Genomic DNA, 20,311 nt, shown 5'->3' with positions numbered 1-20,311 from the left:
GGGTACCTCCTGTTAGGGTGTCCAGGGCTTGGCGCCTCGCAATCCGTAATCTCCCTCTCACCTTCTGGGGGACGTGGCACATAGCCCGGGCCTGACAGCTGGGACCGTGGTCTCCGGACCCTCCCCGTGCTATTACAAGTCCGGGGCCTCCACGTCCCCAGGAAGGCTGGGGAGCTTTCGGGGAGCCCTCGCGGACCCGGTCTCTCCAGGGAGGTCCGGGACCGCCGCGTGTGGTGGCCGGTCCATCACAGGCCAGCCCGCTCCGACTGGCCTCGGGGGCCCGGACCCCCCATCCCCCGGGAAGGGGTCCGGTGCCGCCACGTGCCGTCCTGCAGAGGGGGCGGGGCTGGCCCTTCCGCGTACCTGCGACTGGAGGCCCTTCGCGGGTCACCTCTCCACCTACTAGCATTTAATGCGGTGGCTGGGCCGGGCGCGCCTAAGTCAAAATAGTGGCCTGCCACTGGCACATGGGGCAGGTATGCTGACACCACGGTAAGCCCGTCTGTTTCCAAGGCGGCGCGTCGTATCACCGCGTACAGTACGCGGACTGTGTGTAGTCCCGTCACGGCGCTGCGCGCGTGATGATGGCCTGTAATAGGCGAGCCAAGGCGTGCGCTGTAACAGTACGCGCACCACGGGACAGCTCCGTCTCGCCCTCTGACCGAAGGTCCCATCCCAACAGTGACAGCACGGCTTCACTGTTGGGTAACGCTGACGCCGGACACTGTACAAGACAAGGCTGTACGCGGCCATATCCTGGCTGTAGATACGCACATCAACTTCTCGATCGAGAGGACTACGGAGAGGAGCTCGAGGGGATGACCTCCATATCTCTCGTAGTGCAGCTCCTGTAGGCTGGACCCACCTGTCGGGGTCCCGCCTAGTGTAAGCGCTCCCCTTGGACTATAAAAGGGAGAGTGCACTCGTTAGAATATAAGGCTCAGCAATCAGAAACACACACCTGGACCGCTCTTCATTCAGGCTCACACAGCCAATACAACACCAAAGTGGATGTAGGGTATTACGCTCCGGCGGCCCGAACCACTCTAAATCTTCATGTCCTTCCTGTGTTCATCGGTCCACCGATCGAGCGCTCCTAAGTCTCCTCCAAACCCATCCTTAACTAGGATTAGGCGGGTGCTTTCCGCCACCCGGCTGGAGAATTCCTCCGACACCGAGTGTTTTTGGCACTCGGCAAAGACTTTGCCGATTGCCCAACAAAAGGCACTCGGCAAAGACGTCTTTGCCGACGAAATCACTGCCGAATGCCCTTTGGCAAAGCCTTTGCCGAGTGTAATCTGGACTTTGCCGAGTGTCCCAGATACTCGGCAAAGCTCCTGTATCCGGTAGTGCATTTACCTTCCTAAATCTTATTTGAGATTCATTATTTAAAATAAACGTCCTTTCCTGGAGAAATCGTTTTTAACCTTCATTAGGCTAGCTCAGAAATGGAAGTCCCTATTTTTCCATTGTGTTTGTACTGTTGGTTTTATTCCCGGATATTTATTTTGCAGTATCTATTGCCATGTTTCGTCTGTTTCAAGTAAACGGAACAACCACTTACAAAGCAGTGTTGTGTTTTTCATATCTATGTTATGGATCCCTAATCGTTAGTTTTTTTTAGGTTGACATAGGATATTAATTTAGCTAAACAGTATTTTCTTTCATGGTCGTCACATTGACATTTCTTCTATATGACAGTGGCATCAGCATTGACGGAAAAATGTATTTTTAAAACCATCAGCACATAGACATTTAGTTGACATACAGAAAGGTTCACATCTAAGTCAAAAAAAAATGCCTAGATACCAATATTGCGATTATATACTCTCTTTTTGTAAGGCCGAAATGGAAGGAAACATGATGGAAATTTTTCACACATGGAATCGCCTCCATGAGTGCTAGACATACAACTGCAACTGCTGCGGTCACCCCCACTATGTTCATGGCAGAGAAAGAACTAGTTCAAACCAGGGCTCAACCACTCAATGTTCAATTTCCCTCGGCGTAGGCTACGGAGGGTTGTCACAAAGGCACATGGTGGCAAGCCTCTAAAGTGTCGTCTTCGTGGTTATTGGGTCGGTGTTTGCAAGGCCCTAGGGCATGTATAAACAGAGGCCCTCCATGCACACTTGTCTAAGTAAAAAAAATTAAACCTATACATATAAAAAATTATAAAATGAAGCACAAATGACCCAAGTAGACATGAGCACAAATTCATATATAAAGATGTTAGATAAGGAAGAAGAGTATCTGGAATCAAAATTGAATCGAAATAACATAAAGGATGCCAAGAAATAAAGTACCATAAGTGAACAATGTAAGGAAAAATAACTATGCGTACATTTTGGTTGCAATATGATGTCACCACTCCACTATATACAAGAATTTCTCATATTTTTACTTGCCTAAAAGTCTGGCAACTTAGTCATGGTTCATGGCCCTTGCGATTAGTGTTTCACCAGCTGTATGCAAAAAGCATGCATGCTTGCTAACATTGACTTTTGCAAGATCTGCATCTAACATGTCAAGCAGGTAGGGGTGAAGGGATATGAGATGAGCTAGGATAGTGACAAACAAAAATTTTTACCGCATAAACCACTAAATGTACGGGCGCGGAACTTCTGTAACGCGTCGAGGTAGTGCAGTCAGTCGCCGGCAGTGCAGTTGCAAGACCTCCTCACGTGCGGCTCGTCCTCGTGCAGCAGATGCAGCACCTCCAAGGTATCCACACGTACGGGGAAGAACCATCGCACTCCGGACTGCTAGGTCTGCGAGGGCAACCGTGGGTGCGGGCGTGGGAACAGGCGGCTGCCAGCAGGCATGGAATTAGGGTTAGCCCCTCCATATGCCCACCCCTTCTTTTATAGGCGTCCACTAATGGACTTCCTAACTGATGCCCATTAGTGCACATAAGCCCAATCTAATTTGGATCATATTCTCATTAGGCTTCTAGCCTCTTAAGTGTGTGACCCTATGGGCTCACGCACGAACAGATATGGCCCGAGTACTCCTACTCAACCAATAGTTGACAGTGGCCTCTAGCAAGACGTGTCAACTCCTATACGCGCGCAAAGATCATATCAGACGAGCCATCACAATCTCATATACATACTATTCCTTTTGCCTCACGATATTTGGTCTAGCTCCAAGGTGATCTCTCTTTCTCGATGTTGTGATCCGAAATCCTTGGTTAACACTTAACCCTAGCATGGCTAGGCATTTCTTGATCCAATCACTCGAGGAGCTCAGAGATATCTGTCTCAAGTAGAGAGGAGCAAATCCCATCTTGATTGACCATGTCTCATGGTATACTTCTTGACAAATCCAAAAACCACCTTTATGACTACCCAGTTACGGAATAGCGTTTGATAGCTCCTAAGTAGGTCGGTTCACATCTTGAGTACATGTGACAATCTCAGATCTAAGGACACAGCGTATACATTGTGTAATGAGATATCACTATTTCCCGAGTTGGGTCGGTCCAGCCTCATGTCTTACATACGCCTACATTATTAATTTGGCATCTCTATATCTATAACTTGTGAAACACAATCATCAACTAATAGATGTACTAGTGTGTCCATACATGAACCCCGACTAAGAATAACTTTAGAATAACCATACGTAAAGAGTCTCACAAACAATTCACATAATTGCCAATCAATATAAATTGCCTTTTATGAATATTCAATGAACATATAATACATCATGGATACAACAAAATATGACATATTTCTAACAGGGGGCAACTTACAACAGACGACTACACTTGCTGCAGTGCACAGTGCCGAGATCAGAATAAGTACAGAATAAACCAAAACCTTGTACACACAGCAGACTACAGCTATACATATATACAATAGCAAAACTTTTTTAGCTTGCCGCAGCAGTTACTTTGTCCATCCTAAACATGTGCTCATCTGCCCCGGCATCAGTTAGTACCTTGTCCTGAGTGTAAAGTAATACCTGGCACCCACCGTCAGTCACTGCCACTGCACCTGATTTGGCATCAACAGCAACACAGGAGACTGGCCCACCTGATTACACAACTTGGAGATTAGTGAACAATCGTTACATTTGATTAGAACTACGAGTGGTTTATTTACCAACCAGACTTAGGCCACGTTTGGATCTTATGGGCTAAACTTTAGCGGATAAAATTTAGCTGAAAGGGATAAAATTTAGCCACTAGAGATCCAAATAGGATGGCTAGTGCATGGCTAAACTTTAGCCAAACGCACTTTCACCCGTTAGCCCGTTAGCTAGACAAGAGGAGCTAAAGTGCACTCCTGGATGCAACCATATGGCCAAAAGACAAAAATACCCCCACCAAACCTTATCCATCCTCATCCCTCACGCTTTATGGGGGCAAAATGAACTTTTCCCTGTACACAGCTAAATTTTAACACATGTATCCAAACAGGACATTGCTAATTTTAGCCAGCTAAAGTCAGCTGGCTAATCAGCTATTGCTAAAGTTTAGGTTTAGCCCATACAAAGAAAACATTATAATATAAAACAGATAATTCACTCCAAAATTGATTGTAACAAGAACAAATTATGGTTATTGGTTAACATTGTTGGGCACAGTGTAGTAATGACCACGAAAAATTGAGCATGGGTTAGCTTAACCACGGCCTCCAAACCTACTTAGTTGCTAGAAGTATCTACTACTTAAAAATAATGCTACAAGTTATTTTGTTACGAATGGGGTCAGTCAAGATTAGAATGAAAAATGAACTCTCATTGCCTTACCCATTTGTAGTATCATGTTTTAACATTCCAACATTCTACATTCTGTTAGACATCAAGAAGACATGGTTCTGTGTCACTTACGGTTGAAACACTGTACACCAATCAGTTTTCTCCCAGAAGACAATTCCCACAAATACAACAGGCCACCATTTGTTCCAGCAAATCCATAGTTACCGGAGGCATCTAAAGCAGTAATTCTGAAAAGAAAAATGTATATTAACGAACAAACTGATGAACATTCAACTGAGAAACTGAGAAAGGGTATTATCGCGCCGAAATAAAACCCAAGATCTGGTTCAAAAATATTTTGCCCTTCTTGTATTTCAACCCCTTACCTTTCTTGATGAGGAGCTTTTAAGCGAGCAAAGTAGCAAACTAGTCTATACCTTCATCCAGTAGCTCATGTAAAAATCTAGATGTAATTCAGTTTTCAGAATTGCATGCTATATTACTATGCTGATGATAGCCCATCATGGCATACCATTTTCAGTCTCCACGTAGATGGAACAGTCAGTCGAGTATAGCCAGCAGGGACAATAAAGTGGTAGACGAGTTAATTAATATGTATTGGTTTCTAGACAGTAAATATCTGTCAGGGAAGTCAGACTGGAGCGACTTGGAGGTGGAATAGCCCCAATATTGAATAGCCCTGAGGAGATGGGATACTGTAGGTGGACTTTACTTTGATTATTGATTGCTTGAAAATCGCCGTAACAACTTGAGCCAGTAAACCTTATCTCTAGCTAACAGGACTTAACTGTAACAAACCTGAAGCCAACCTGATACTAAGCAAGCTAAGAAAAACATTAGTAATAAAGGATTTTCTCTAGGCTAACCACTGAAATCTGTTGTGCACTACAGCAGCACGCCATTACAATACCACACATGGCTGCCGCTCATAACACTAGCACGAAATGGCTGAAGAATCAGAGTGTCCATCATGATGGCTGGCCAGCTGGCCAGGCCCTGATCGGAGTAAGGTTCGTGCTGAGAAAACCTACTGAAACCCAAACCCACCTTTTAAAATCCCATCCAGTGTGGCCGGATTGAATTTGTTGATAATCTGTTTTGCTAAATATATATACTTCTGTGACGCAATTCTAAATCTATACTTCGCGATACTCATGGCAACATATGTGTACTTTTGGAAAATTTGCTAAAAAAAATTATTATCATCTTCTATTCTGCTCCGTGCTCTGTAGCAGCAATCATGTGAAAATTAGGTGTGGTTAGCTAGATTTTTTCCAGCTTGTGGACACAAGCATTAATCAACATACATCACCAGCAGCTAAACAGTTGTTATGAAACATAAAATGATGATACTTAATCAAAGCCATTAACAAATATGAGAGCAACTCAGTATGTGATATTTCATCTGAAAGAATCAACATATGGCATAATAGTACATGGAGAAGTGAGCATACCTTGTATCCAAAATATTTCCCATTACAACTCTTTTCTTTGCTAGCAGAGCGAGCCTCCATCGCGGATTGTGCTCCTTGGTTCGAAGATCATATTGATACTCAGCTACCGAAGCAGAAGAAATCAGTACCCAAACTCCTATATCATCTCTTGGCGGCATCATAAAGTGATCCTGGTCAATTTTTCTGGACATGCCACTGATCCCAATCTCTCGTAGCTTCTTATCTATGTCATCAACTGGAGCATGAATAATGTCCTGCAAACTACAAAAACCTACTGGCAGAATCTGGAAGACAATGTTTCCAGCAGATGTAAAAGTTGCCAATAGTGTGCGCTTGGAGATGTCCCTAAGAAAATTATTTATTGTCAAATCATATGTCTGTTAAAAGAATATATAAATGCAGTAGATCATAAAAAAGAACCATATTTGAAGAAAAGCTGAAATTCATACAGCATAGGTCAATTGTAACATAGAACTTGTTAACATGCACACATGGATGCATGAGACATTTGTTATGATGTGAAGCTTGTTAACACAAATAAAGTAAGAAGAGCAGACAAGCAACCTCTTTGTTATGCAATACGTATTGTTAGTGCATTGGACAACATTACCACTAACAATTCTTGTTATTAAATAATGAATCCTAGAAATATGTAACTAACATGATTGGCTAACAAATTACGATATATGCATGTAGCTAAGTAATTTAAAGATAACATTTCAGCTTCCATGATGCAGGTTACAGTAATCATAGCCAATCCTTCCATCACTGCTGGACCCAGCATAACAAGTATGCTCTGATCTATTGCTAGTTCCTATTAGTGTACAGATTTTAGATTTTTACTGTAGTATCAACCCTTCAACATGGTAGGCCTTCTAGAAAAGTTTGGAATCATCCTATGAACCTTGAGTTTGGTTCAAAACTGTTTACATACTGCAACATAAATGGGACTGAACCTTGAATATTTTAGCCTATTAGCATCTTGGAGTATGAAAATGCATAATTCCCATGTTTCCCAAATTAAATACAAAATTGCTGTTGTCAATTAACTTTCAGCGTCAGCATTTTCTTGCTCATCCAGTTGAAACTATTTTCCATCATTGTAAATGAAACGATAACAGTTTGACAAAGCCAGAGAAGTACTCCAAACTTGCTCCCCTGACTCACAAATGCAGCAAATCTCTTCGACTCAACTTCCACATTTCTTCACCAAGCACTTTCATAAAAATTGAGATCCAACGCAAGCAACACATAACATCAAAAGAAACACTGATCAAGAACTGGCTGACAAAATGACAATGTTCTTTGTAGGAGAGGGAGAAGATCTAATGCAGGTGTCTCCGTTATGAAACCGAGAAGACCAACCTGCAGGCGAACCACTAGCTCTGTTCCCTGCTTCTCTACAAAGCTCAGATGAGTTGATGTATATGCCATAGACGAGGCTGATGTATGCCTCAGACCCTGCCTCCACCAACCCACAAACCAAAAACATGGGCTCATGCACCCCATAAAAACCAAGTTCTATGGGCAATGTCTGCCAGCAGAGGTGGATCTCATGGTGGGTAACTGGGTAACTTCATGTCTAAAGCCCCCAAAGGTTGTTAGTATCAAAACTCTTACTCTCATCGAGAGGATGACACTAGGAGTTGGGGCAATTTTCTGGTCTATTTCTCACACAATGCCATACCAACCTGAGGGGTTGGGGATACATTTTTATAGCTAGCTAAGACAGCCAAGCATATGCCGAGATGCTAGTCTAAGATGCTAGTCTAAAAGCTAGTGATGCTTATTCTAAGATGCTGTCCTGGTTGGGGCAGCAAGACCACCATGTTGAGGACCACAAAGACCAACAGTACAAAGACTTATCCCATCATTCTCCCCCTAGGTCTTGTGCGTCGTCTTGTGGGAAAGTTGGACCATCCCAGTCCGGGAACAAAGCTCAAGGAACTTGATCCTCCCAAGGGGCTTGGTAAGTAGGTCCGCAAGCTGATCCTTGGTGTTGATGTAGCTCGCCTTGATGCTCCCTTCCTCCAAGCAGCCTCGGATGAAGTGGTACCTCACCCAGATGTGCTTGCTCCGTTCATGGAAAACGGGGTTCTTTGCCAGGGCCAGAGCGGACTTGCTGTCCACCCTGAGCTCCACCACTCCAGTGTCTCTGCCGAGAAGATCATCAAGTAGTCGAGCGAGCCAGAGCGTCTGAGTCGAAGCGGTGGAGGCCGCTATGTACTCGGCCTCGCAGCTGGATAGGGCCACCACCTGCTACTTGACAGACTGCCAGCTAACGAGGCACTTGCCGAGGAAGAAGAGGGTCCCGCTCGTGCTCTTGCTGGTGTCGCCGGCGTGGTCGCTGTCACTGTACCCGACGAAGTGTGCCTCCCCAGGACACCTCGGGTAGTAGAGACCGTGGTCGAGAGTCCCTGCAACATAGCGGATGATCCTCTTCACAGCCTACTGGTGCTTCGTTGTCAGTCGCTGCATGAACCGACTAACGTAGCCGACGGAGAATGCCAAGTCCGGCCGTGTGTGGGCGAGGTAGCGAAGGCTCCCCACAAGACGCCGGTACTGCATAGCGTCCACCTCCTTCGTCGTGCTGTCGCGGCTCAGCTTCAGCCTCTCCTCCATTGGAGTGAGAGCTGGGTTGCAGTCGGTGAGCCTAGCCAGCTCAACGACGCGCTTGGCGTAGGCGGTCTGTCGAAGCGTGATCCCGGAGTCGTCATGATGCACCTCGATCCCCAGGTAGAAGGAGAGAGGTCCCAAGTCACTCATCTGGAAGGTGGCCTTCATCTCTTCCTTGAACGCTGCCACCTCCGCATCCTTGGTGCCGGTGATCACCAAGTCGTCGACGTAGACGCCCACTAGCAGGGCGTTTCCTCCATTGCCCCGCTGGTAGATGGCCGCCGTGTGCGGGCTTTGCTCGAAGCCCATCACTTTGAGCGTGGAATCCAACTTGGCATTCCACGCCCTCGGTGCCTGCCGCAAGCCAGAGGGCCTTGCGCAGGCGTAGCACCTTGCCCTCCTTGTTGGGGATCACAAATCCCGGCGGCTGGTGCACGTAGACCTCCTCCTTCAAGTCGCTGTTAAGAAACACCAACTTGACGTCCATGTGATGAACTCGCCAGCCTTCCTGGGCAGCCAGCGCAAGGAGTCGCACGGACTCCATCCGTGCCACAGGGCCGAAGGCATCGTCAAAGTCGATCCCCTCCCGCTGCACGAAACCGCGTGCCACCAAGCGAGCCTTGTGCTTGACGATGGCGCCGGCTTCATCCCTCTTCAGCTTGAACACCCACTTGAGGGTGATCGCGCGGTGACCACGAGGGATGTCAACAAGCTTCCAGATGCAATTCTTCTCAACCGCGTCCATCTGCGACTGCATCGCGGCACACCATGCCGCATCTCTCGGCTTCTGCGAAAGATCGAGGCTCGCCGTCATCGCATGCAAGGTGCAACTGCGCCTCCAGATCGTGAGGTACCAGTTCCGGCACCGGCTGGTCGCCGATAAGGTCCTCCATCGTATGATACCAAAACAGCTCATCGTCGTGGTATGCGTCGATGCGTTCCTCTTCATGAGAGAGCGGAGTAGCGAACTCCATCGGGCTATGCTCGACCCGAGCTGGTGTTGGAGTAGTCGTGCTCGGAGGGGTGGCTGGTGGTGCTGGAGTGCGTGGGGTCACTGGCGGTAGTGGTGTCAGCAAAAAGCTAGTCGCAGCCGGAGTCGTGGCTAGAGAGCGTGGCGTTGCCGGAGTAGCGGGCGCCGGGGTCGGTGGAGGCTCGGGACTGGGGTAGGCACGCTCAGTGAAGTGGAGCTGCCTACTCCCCCAGCTCCCTTGAAGTGGACGTACTCAATAGTGAAGTCGTTGTACGGCGAAGTCGAGCCGTCTTCCGCCGCCTTGTCCCATGCCCATCGTCACCCTTCGTTGAACACTACGTCGCGCGTCGTGCGCACACGCTGTGTCTCCGGGTCAAGAATACGGTAGGCCTTTGAGCCCTCCACGTAGCCGATGAACACCCCCGGAGTGCTCCTGTCGTCAAGCTTGCCGACGTGGCCAAGCTCCTTGGTGAACGCGAGGCAGCCGAAGACCCGTAGGTGGGAGACCGCCAGCTTGCGCCTATGCCAAGCCTCATACGGCGTCTTGCTGTTGAGAGCCTTGGTAGGCGAGCGGTTGAGGATATAGGCAGCCGTCACCACTGCCTCTTCCCAGAAGATAGCCAGCATCCCCCTCTGCTTGAGGAGGGCCCGAGCCATCCCCACAACCGTCTAGTTGCGCCGCTCGACGACGCTGTTCTGCTGCGGGTTGTACGGCGCAAAGTAGTGGCGCTGATGCCCTCATCAACACAGTACGATGCAAATTCAACCGCCATGAATTCGCCGCCATTGTCGATGCGCAGCACGTGCAGCTTGCGGCCACACTCCGCCTCCACAGCACCTACGCGCGCCTGATGTAGCAGGAGAGGTCGTCGACGAGCAACAGGAAGTAACGTCGTCCGCAGCCTCTCCCTTGCTGCCGAGGACCATCACCCACATGTAGCGGGAGAGGTCGTCGACGAGCAACAGGAAGTAACATCGTCCTCCCGGTGTGGCCGGTGTCACCGGGCCACATAAGTCCCCGTGCACGAGCTCAAGCCGCTACTTGGCTCGGAAGCTCATCTGCTGGGGAAAGGGGAGCCGCCCCTGCTTCGTCAACACGCAGACGTCGCAGAACTGCTCCACATGGTCGAGGCATGGCAGGCCTCGCACCATCTCCTTGGCACTGAGCCGCTTCAGGGCCTCGAAGTGAAGGTGCCCGAAGCGCTCGTGCCACTGCCACGCCTCGTCGTGCCGACGAGCAGCGAGGCAGAGGGGTTGTGCCACCTACACATTAAGGACGTAGAGTCGATTTGCGCCTCAGGTTACCTTGGCAAGAAGGCAACGATGGCGATCCCAAATCCGCATGACTCCGTCCTTGACCTCCATGCGCGAACTGTTCTCATCCAGCTATCCCGAGCTGATGATAGAGTTCCTCAACGTGGGGATGTAGTAGACTCCGGTGAGCAGCCTGTGCTCACCAGACTCGGCGGTGAAGATGATGGAGCCGACGCCCTTGATCTCCACGCCGGAGGTGTCCCCAAACTTGACGGAGCCTCAGACGCTGGAGTCAAGCTCGGTGAAGAACTCCCGCCAACCGGTCATGTGATGGGTGGCGCCGGTGTCGAGGCACCACCCGTCAGTCTTGTCGTTGTTGGAGGCGTCGCCGAGAAAGGCGTGTGCCCTCGGCTCGTCAAGGTGGAGGAGAGCCGCTGCGGCCTGATGCCGCTAGAGGTAGCTCGATGCTTGCGTGTGCCAGGAGCAGAGCCGGCTCCTCCTCCACCTGTGCGATGTGGGCCTGGCCGCGTCGTGGCTGTCGACAGTGCTTGGCTCAATGGCCAACCCTGCTGCTGTTGTGGCAGGCGTCGTCTCGTGCCGGCTTGTGCGCGCCGGCGGTGCCACCCTCGGCACGTCCTCGCACCATGGCCTGGGCGCCTCCGTGCGCCTTGCGCGGCTTGCCGCGCTTGTGGCCGCCTATCGAGGAGGAGGGCTCCCCCTTCCTCCCGTCACCCTAGCAGGCCTCCCACTGTTGCCGAGTGAGATGGAGCTTCCCGCCAATGGTGATAGGCCCCGAGAGAGGCTGTGGCTCATCGCTATCGACGACCTTAAGGCAACCTACCGCCTCCTCGATCGAGCGAGCAATCTGCTTGTACTTCTCGAGGACGCAGCAGAAAAGCTTCTCAACAGCTCTCCCCTCGTCGTAGGTGTCGTCGCGGTACTACACCATCTTCAGCAGCAGAGTGTTGAGACGGAGAGCAAAGTCATCATCGTCCTCACCTAGCTTGAAGGCGAGATTCTCCCACTCCTTGCGAAGTGCCTGCAGTGTGGACTTGCGGGCACGGTCGCTGCCGATGCGTGCCGCAGCGACCTCCCTGGCAGTCCGCTTCTTGGAAAGCGAGAATTACAACTCGGGCGGGACTGCACCAATGAGGGCATCCAGCGCCCATCGATCCTCGTCGTAGTCGACATCGCCGTACCGAACTACCTCCCACATGTGCCGCACCTGGAGCCTTACCCTCATCACCGCGACCCACTCGACATAGTTGGTCTTGGTGAGGGTAGGCCACCCACCGCCGGGGCTAACGTCCCTGACAATAGCCTGGATCCCGTGGTGACCATGGCACCGGTCCGGGGAGGGAGAGCCGCGCTACCTGTAAAGGCCGCGATCTCCGTCGACCCGACCGCCGCCGCCGCCGCGCGCATTCCCGCCAGGATCGCCGCCGGCACGGGTGTCTGGGCTGCCGCCACCGGGAGCGCGGTCGTTGCGCACGCCCCTACCAAGAGCGCCGCCAGCTCGTCCAAGCCCGTCTGGATTGCCGCCACCACACCCGTGGGGGTGCGCGGCTGCCCACTGCGCCGCCCGTTCTCCCGCTGCTTCCCTCGCCAGCTTGAGTTCCACGTCGGTGCTGCCGTCGGCAGAGGCAGAGCTGCTGATGCTACTGCCGCGTAGAGCCTTGAGCTCCACTGCCGCCGCACGCGCTGCATCCGCCACCGCTGCTGCTTCCACTTCCGCCCTTGCTGCTGCCAGTTCCGCCGCCGCCAGCCTTGACGCCCTCACCGCCGTCGCAGCGGTCTCTGCCGCCGCTCGCTCGCGTTCCTCTGCTGCGGCGAGCTCGGCCTCCTGCCGGTGCCGCGCACTCGAGGCGACCAAGCGCTGAGACTGTCCTTCAGACATGGCGCGCTAGTGGGGGGCTGCTGCGTGGGGAAGAGGCTGCCTCAGACTAGCTGCTGCCATCTGCGCAGGGGAAGAGGGATGAGCAGGGACAGCCGGTGTTCCTGCTGCCAGCTGAGGACAAAGGGAGGCGTGGGAAGGAGATGAGCAGGAGATGTTTAAGCTACAGGATAGAAAGGCGCTGATACCAGTTGTTAGTATCAAAACTCTTACTCTCATCGAGAGGATGACACAAGGAGTTGAGGCAATTTTCTGGTCTATTTCTCACACAATGCCATACCAACCTGAGAGGTTGGGGATACATATTTATAGCTGGCCAAAACAGCCAAGCATATGCCGAGATGCTAGTCTAAGATGCTAGTCTAAAAGCTAGTGATGCTTAATCTAAGATGCTGTCCTGGTTGGAGCAGCAAGACCACCATGCCGAGGACCACAAAGACTAACAGTACAAAAACTTAACCCATCAAAGGTGGATTGTTCTATTGCAAAACAACAAAAAAAACGCACTTAAGATAGGTCTTTATGCTCTAACACTAATTTGATAAAATTCTATTCCCCTTTTACTGGTGAAGGCATATCTTGCATGAGAAATGGCTCAGGTCATTTCTTGTATTCTCTCTCCTCCACCTTATAATTTATCTGATCTGATAAGTATTTCGATATAGCTGGCACGAGGCATAGGAGATGCACAAACCAAATAATCTAATCCCCAACAAAAGAAACTACCACGTCAACAGTAACCACGACACTACACACTACAGTACAATTCCCTTCGGTACTATAGAATACACGAAATGAAAAAATTAAGATGCAAGAACCTACCACAAATAAAAGCCACCGGCACCATCATGGCCAATAATAAGAGAGCTGCTTTTTGGCATTCTTCCAAGCTCCAGTACAGAAGGACCCATATTACCCAAACTAGGAATCACATACTCCTCAGATATCTCGCTATGAAAACAAAGGAAATAAGAAGTTGGTACAGATATCTAAATCAAGTCTAAGGGAGCTCCTGCAATAAATATGATCTCAAATCGCAATTGATGCCTAAGCAAAAGGCAAGCACAACAATGGACATAGCGCAGGATCAATGCATCAAAGAAATATTGAGAAAACATTTAGAAATACAAAAGGATGTACTTAACATGTGTTCATTAGAAATACTAGGGCATCCACAAGACAAACAAATAGGCATTTGAAGTACAAAAATTTTCTTGGACATCATAACACTCTAGTTTTGTTAGTGTGCACCATATTGGAAGTATCAAAAGTTCTCCTTGTAGCTTTGGGATGTATATAAGGACAATCAACACAGAAAGAGTTCTAATTGTTAACAAATATAAGAAAAAAGAAATTGGAATGTTAAGTGACTTTGTATTTATAGTATAGAACTCTGAAAATCTCAAGGTTTTCCAAAGGATTAATGTTTGTTGTAATTTATTAGACCTAACTTCTAGTCAATTATTTAAAAATCAAAAGTTTTCACAACCTCATCAATTCAAATGGTTCCACTGGGACTCCTTATAAACTATATTACATAACTTTTATTCCTATGAAGTAAGTACTACTTCCCTTCATTTTTAGTAGGCATACAACATACTAGGATAAGAAGTCTTTAGAGATATAATTTGACCACCAATTTCTCTAACAATATCATCAATATCTACAAAATCAATGCCGTATTAAAAGATTTTTGAAATACGGAACTATTCATATAATTCTATACACTAAGCATGCATTCATAAATATTGGTCAAAATTTATGAGGTTTGACTTTTTTTTTGAATCCTAATACGCCTACTAAAAACGAATGTAGGAGGCATGCAGTATATTTTTCAACAACAAACCCTATGCTTTAGTTAATGCAAATACTTTTTTTGGTATATGGTACATGATTGATTGACATATTCGAGTGCATCAAGTTTCTGGCGTATACGTTTCTTGACTGATATAGATTTTGATTTCTATAGCAGAGCACAATCATTCATTTCAACCTTTTAACATGAAAAGTAGAAAATTACTAGAAAAATATCGTACTCATCATGTAGTAAAACTTTGGATGGAAGGAGCACATTTAATGCTTATACTATAGAAAATACGTACCTCCAATCATTGACCATCTTCCAGATATGCAAGTTTCTGTTGTCTTCAATAACTACAATGTAATTTGGTTCACAGATCAAAATGCATGACGCTGTCCCGTAAGGCATCAATTTGGTTATAAGTGAAACATAACCCAAGTTAACGGATACGATTTTCAAAGAATTATCCTCGCATTGGCCCAACTTGCAAACGGAGCACAAGCAATCAATGTTCTGCATCCTGCCAATAAGCATATTTAATCAGCACCAGCTTAAGGGGTGTATCCAACATTTTCATGCATGTAACTAAGGGACTAAGATTACAACCTGCAAAAAGGTATTCTGATGCAGCTCAGGAGGACCAGAAACTGGCCATCAGGTGTAAATTGTAAACCAGATCTTCCGAACGAAAACTGAAAAGAGCAAAAGTATAAAGGATTTTAACACAATATTTCATCACCAAGAGAGAGGGGGTAATTGTGATCACAGGAAGCTCTTACATTTCCTGTACAAGACTGATCCAAGGAAGGAAGTAGAAGGGGAGTGTAACCAACAAAACACGGTGGTGCATCTTGCTGGTCTTTACTGACAGTATAAACATGAACAAACCTTTGGCAGCTCTCCAGAAGGCCACAGAATACATAAATATATAAGCTGCTATGATTTTTAGTGTTTAACATGATAGACAAGACAGGCATCTGGTGCAGGTAGCATCCCACAAGCTCTAGGTGATGACCTGATCTGCTTGATTGCGCTTTTGTGTATTCAGATAGTAACCCATGTGTACGATTAGTGACAGAAAGGGTATGACCCGGTTGATGATGAAAACCATCATTTTCACCCTTCAGAGGTATGCGTTCACAAATATTGCTTTCCAAACTGACAGACATCGCCTTCATATTACCATTTCTACATCCAGCCTGACATTCTTCCACTTTGCCAAGCACATTTCCTTTATCTGCTTCAGGTCGATCACCAACAGGCCACACTTTAGTTGTGCTTACTCCTTGTGACCCATCATTAGAATGCCTGCCTTTTTCTGGTGGTTCAAAAGCAACATATTTGTCGAAAAACTCAACATTGTCAGAATGGCAACTAGTATTACTCTTCTGAAAAAGACCATTAGACTTTTTACATTTATAGCTTACACCATGGAGCCTATTTTCCTTCTGATTAATTGCTGGCACTTTAGTATGATCTTGTTCATCCTGCATGTCCAACAAAGATGAGTTTGCCTCACATGCAGGTGGGGCAATTGAAGTTGAACTCACATCATGCTTACCCCACTTCGCAGCATCATTATATGTATTAGAATGAACTGGAGGCAATACATTTGCTAAACACTCTCCATTCCTTAAAACTGCTGAACCATTTCTAGCAAAAGCTTGTGCAGAAACATCAACTGATCCACTGCTAGTTTTATTGTGGTATGAAACATCTATTGAAACTGATGAGCCATTTTTTGTACCATTTGTAAGGTCATTAAATTGCTGTTCAAATTGAATTTTTTCAACATCACCATTATACTGGTTGTAGTTTGCAGGGTGGTAACTATCTTCCCCACCAAACTCTTCCTCTAGACAAGCAAGGAGTGAATCAGACAAAATATATTGACCTTTTTCATGATCATATACAACATCAGGTGCATTTGTGCCATCATGTACACCAACCTGACACTCATAAAGTTTAGCATGACCTTCAGTTTTGCCATATAGCAGCTTTGAGTTCTCATTAGGTCCCCTAGAGCATGCATCATCAGACTCATGATGATGAACATACATGGATTTGGATGTGTTATCGCCCAAAATCTGTGCATCATCCTCAAAACTATCTGCAACAAAATCATTCATCTTGCCTAATTTAAACACATTTTTGCAGTCATCATCAGTAGAGCCATTTTTAACCCTTTCACAATGAGATCCCCCATGGTCACACGTTCCAGAACTATTTTTACTTACACCTTCACCAATAATTGTAGGTACAGTTAAACCTGTTAAAAGGAAGAAATCGTTCAGCACCATATCTCCCTTACATAGAAGAAAAATAATCATCAGTCAAATGTCGTAAGACTCTGAACCAGGCAGCTTGCTTGGCTATAGAAGTTCCCCTTATCAAAAGGAAAGGAAGACCATTTAACTATTATGATTAATCAAATTTTCCATGAAAACTATTTCCGCAACAAGTCAACAACAAAGATATATTTCCACAAGAGAACTAAATTTAGTTACCTTGGCAGCGATCATCAGATGGATTGTGAGCTGAAGTTGTTCTCACTGAAACAGTAGAATTTTCTTTCTTTTTACGCTTGGATTTCTTCTTTTTGTTAAATTTCTTGAGAAGGGGAATAGCCTGGGGAAGCAAAATAGACATCATAGACTTTGCTACTTCCTTCTCAGCCAATTCTAGATCAGTCTTTTCAGAGCTCAAATAAGAACCAGAAGATAAACCAACTTGTTCAGATGAAACTGGGGAAGGCTCTCCCAAATTATCATCAAGAGAAGTGGATTTTGAATTGCCAGGGACTTCTTCCAGCGATGGAAGCGTGCATCTTGAATCATATACATTTTCCAACAGTGCTGTACCTGCAGGACCTCGCTTGAATATTGAAAAACAACAATCATCATCAAATAATGGCCTTTCAACACAGAAGTAGCAGTGTCACATGAGGATGATTAACCAGGTCACAACTGACCTTTGAAACTTGCATGATAACAATGTTCTTTAACATCCTGACTTTGGTGCAGATTTATTTGTTTTGGTGTAAATGTGTGATAATTAGACATTTTGTGCACAATCATGGTGCATGTTCTCACCTAAAGGTGTTGAAGTATACTGTCCAATTTTCACGAAAGTCTCAGGTTTTGGGGTGACAACTATTATCCAAAAAAGGTTCTCATTCATTAATTAAAGAAAACATGCCAGAGGCGCATTCAGTGAGCAAGGCTATGTAACTCCTGTAGGAAATAGGGCAAAGAGACACAGCAGAAAAAACTACATATTTTTACAGCACATTCCTGATTACTGAAGCTACAAAGAAGTACTCTAAAGTTGTCCAACATGAATTGTTTAGTGGTATACATGTGAAATAAAGTCCATTAAATCATAGAAGGTTCAAACATTAGACTATAATTACCGATAGGCCAGATAAGTTGTGATGTAATTTCTTTAGTTGACTGACAAAAGTAATGCGTGCACGTAAGTAATCAAGCACCAACCACACTTCAAGGGGAAGAGGAGTGTAAAGAAAGAAGGGCCCAGCTTACTTCATTTGCATTTCTATGAGTAGATACATTGCAATTATCAACTGAAGTAAACATGTCTTGGTAGTGGACCTTCTTAGCGGGGCTTTCCAACTGGCTTGGCTCAATACTTCTTTTAGCAGTTTCACATTCTGTGCCCAAGCAAACAGGCAGATCTTCAGCCTCAGAAACATCAGCTGCATCTTTGTGAGCTAACAGTACAACATCCTCAGAAGAAACTGCACGAGGTAGGTTTAGTTCAACTGCTCCAGTTGAATCTACTATGAGCTCACGAAGCAATCTCTGAACAGATGCATTTTTTAACCCAAAAAGCTGCATAAGACAACATAGTTCTCAACTGCTTGAATGAAAATGTTCATAACTATGTGTGCCTACCCCCCCTTCTTTTCTTTTCTTTGGTGTTCAGGAAATACATGTTTAGTTGTCGCGTGTACCACTGGGGAAAAAGGAGTCAGGGTTACAAACTCAAAAGGAGTAAACCAGAATTAACTATAAACCATTAATCAGTTACACCCCCTCCCCGGTATTAAGCTACCCCAAAACAAGCAGAATAATGTAGGGATGGATATTTTGATGTGGTGTAAAATGTTCAGTAACTAGAACCTTAACTATTTTAAATACAAAACCAATCACAGTATGCCATCTTGGTACAAATAAAACAAGCAAGAAGAACCTTGACTATTTTGATGTGATGTGAAATGGCGAAGTAGCTAGAGGTGTGGAAAATCAGGACATGCCTCAGCACCATCAATCTTCTGAGGGAAGGACCTTCTTATCTGCAAGTTCCTGACTTTAGTCCCAGTCTTCTTCTGGAGGTTCTTCCAAGCGAAATCAGGGGTCTCCCCTGTCGCTGAGTCTCCTTCGGTGGATGTGACCTGCAAATTGAACTTATCAGGCTATCATCTGTTTCCATACATAGGCAAGCCAAATCGGTGCAGAATGTTCATCACCAGGAATATCGGCCCCCTGGGCCCCTGTTGGATTTCCATGGCGTACGATATCCCAGAGAAATGGCGGACTGCATGGTAACCTACAGGATAAGGGTACCTATCCTTGCCCTTGGATGAATTACATTACATATCATGTATTAGGCAACCATGGATAAAATTACCAAAAGAAAAAATGAGATCACTGACAGAAGCATGGTACCATATAGTGTGTACTGAATTGTTAAAAAAAACAGGGGCCGGTAGCTGGAATTGCTGCCAAGCTGCGATTTAGTCTCAAAGTTGCGAATGCACATCCTAGTAGACTTCGCTCCTGTTCAAATCCCTGAACTAAACCGCAGCATTTCTAGCCCAACTACCCCATCGAACGCCCAATAAACAAATAGAAGCCTAAGATAGTAATGCCTCAACACTGGCGCCCGCGGGGGGAATCCGCGTACCGTGAGAGCGAGGCGAGCGAGCAACAAGCTAGCTGAGCCAAAGGGGATTTGAAGGAGAAGGCGAAACCCTAGGCCCTGGTTGGCAGCCTTACCCTGGAGCAGCTCCAGTATTTGCGCTCCCAGTTGCCGCCGCGGCGGTAGAGCGACCCCGCCGACACGATTTCGATCACGCGGTCGCCCTCCGCCTCCTCTGCTGCCATCCTCCCCGCCGACAAGCACGAGGCCGCCGCTGGATAGGTCTCTCTCTCTCTCTCTCTCTCTCTCTCTCTCTCTCTGTGTGTGTTTGAGGGCGGAGGGCGCGAATCCGGCAGGTCGGCGCGCCAAAACGAAATTAAAGTTTTTTCTTAATAATTGTTTCTTCGATGGACCAAAACTGTAGACTATAGGGCGGGTGCCGGTCCATCCATGTTTTTTCTAGTTTAATGGTTGAAAAAAATTGCTAATATTACGAAAAAAAAGATTGCGATAATTGGCTGTATTAAGTTTCCGACAAGCGAAAGGTCCATTTTACCCCTCAACTTGTCACCGAATTTGAAAAACAACCCCGAATTAAAAAAATCAGAAATTTTGCTCAACTATCAAAGCCTGCTCGGATCTTTCCGGAGAGCTCCGGCGAGGTCCACCCCAGGAGGTGGCGCAACGCGTCAAGCTAGCTCTGGCGCTGAAAG

The 20,311-nt window shown here is 46.8% G+C and overlaps 1 protein-coding gene across 3 annotated transcripts; it reads right to left on the bottom strand.

Annotated features, from left to right (window-relative positions):
* Window positions 1–3,650: 3,650 nt before the first annotated feature.
* LOC112883522 lies at window positions 3,651–19,910 on the bottom strand. 3 transcript variants are annotated; one of them, XM_025948823.1, is made up of 12 exons: window positions 19,736–19,910; window positions 19,207–19,314; window positions 18,994–19,131; window positions 18,260–18,568; window positions 17,225–17,591; window positions 15,497–16,986; window positions 15,324–15,409; window positions 15,019–15,237; window positions 13,739–13,867; window positions 6,183–6,527; window positions 4,759–4,955; window positions 3,905–4,040 (listed from the first exon to the last, which is right to left on the bottom strand). In XM_025948823.1, exons 1-11 carry the CDS (start codon window positions 19,841–19,843, stop codon window positions 4,832–4,834), a joined length of 3,423 nt encoding a protein of 1,140 aa, XP_025804608.1. In that variant the 5' UTR covers window positions 19,844–19,910; the 3' UTR covers window positions 3,905–4,040; window positions 4,759–4,831. The 3 variants fall into 3 exon arrangements, with proteins under 3 accessions (XP_025804609.1, XP_025804610.1, XP_025804608.1); XM_025948824.1 differs by lacking the exon at window positions 19,736–19,910 and having other exon boundaries at window positions 3,651–4,040; window positions 4,840–4,955; window positions 19,207–19,716; XM_025948825.1 differs by lacking the exons at window positions 19,207–19,314; window positions 19,736–19,910 and having other exon boundaries at window positions 3,651–4,040; window positions 4,840–4,955; window positions 18,930–19,115.
* Window positions 19,911–20,311: the final 401 nt, after the last annotated feature.

The sequence above is a fragment of the Panicum hallii genome, chromosome 2, assembly GCF_002211085.1.
Source record: "Panicum hallii strain FIL2 chromosome 2, PHallii_v3.1, whole genome shotgun sequence".
Classification (NCBI taxonomy): Eukaryota; Viridiplantae; Streptophyta; class Magnoliopsida; order Poales; family Poaceae; genus Panicum; species Panicum hallii.
This window is presented reverse-complemented; position numbering and strand designations above follow the sequence as displayed.

What these genes read in the sequence shown, in the direction of transcription:
- LOC112883522 (XM_025948823.1), bottom strand. Translation starts at nt 19,843, where the DNA reads ATGGCAGCAGAGGAGGCGGAGGGCGACCGCGTGATCGAAATCGTGTCG. An exon ending in AGAAGATTGATGGTGCTGAG is followed by an intron (nt 18,569 to 18,993) that starts GCATGTCCTGAT and finishes TGTCTTATGCAG; the next exon opens with CTTTTTGGGTTAAAAAATGC. An exon ending in AAGATGGTCAATGATTGGAG is followed by an intron (nt 13,868 to 15,018) that starts GTACGTATTTTC and finishes TTGTTTTCATAG; the next exon opens with CGAGATATCTGAGGAGTATG.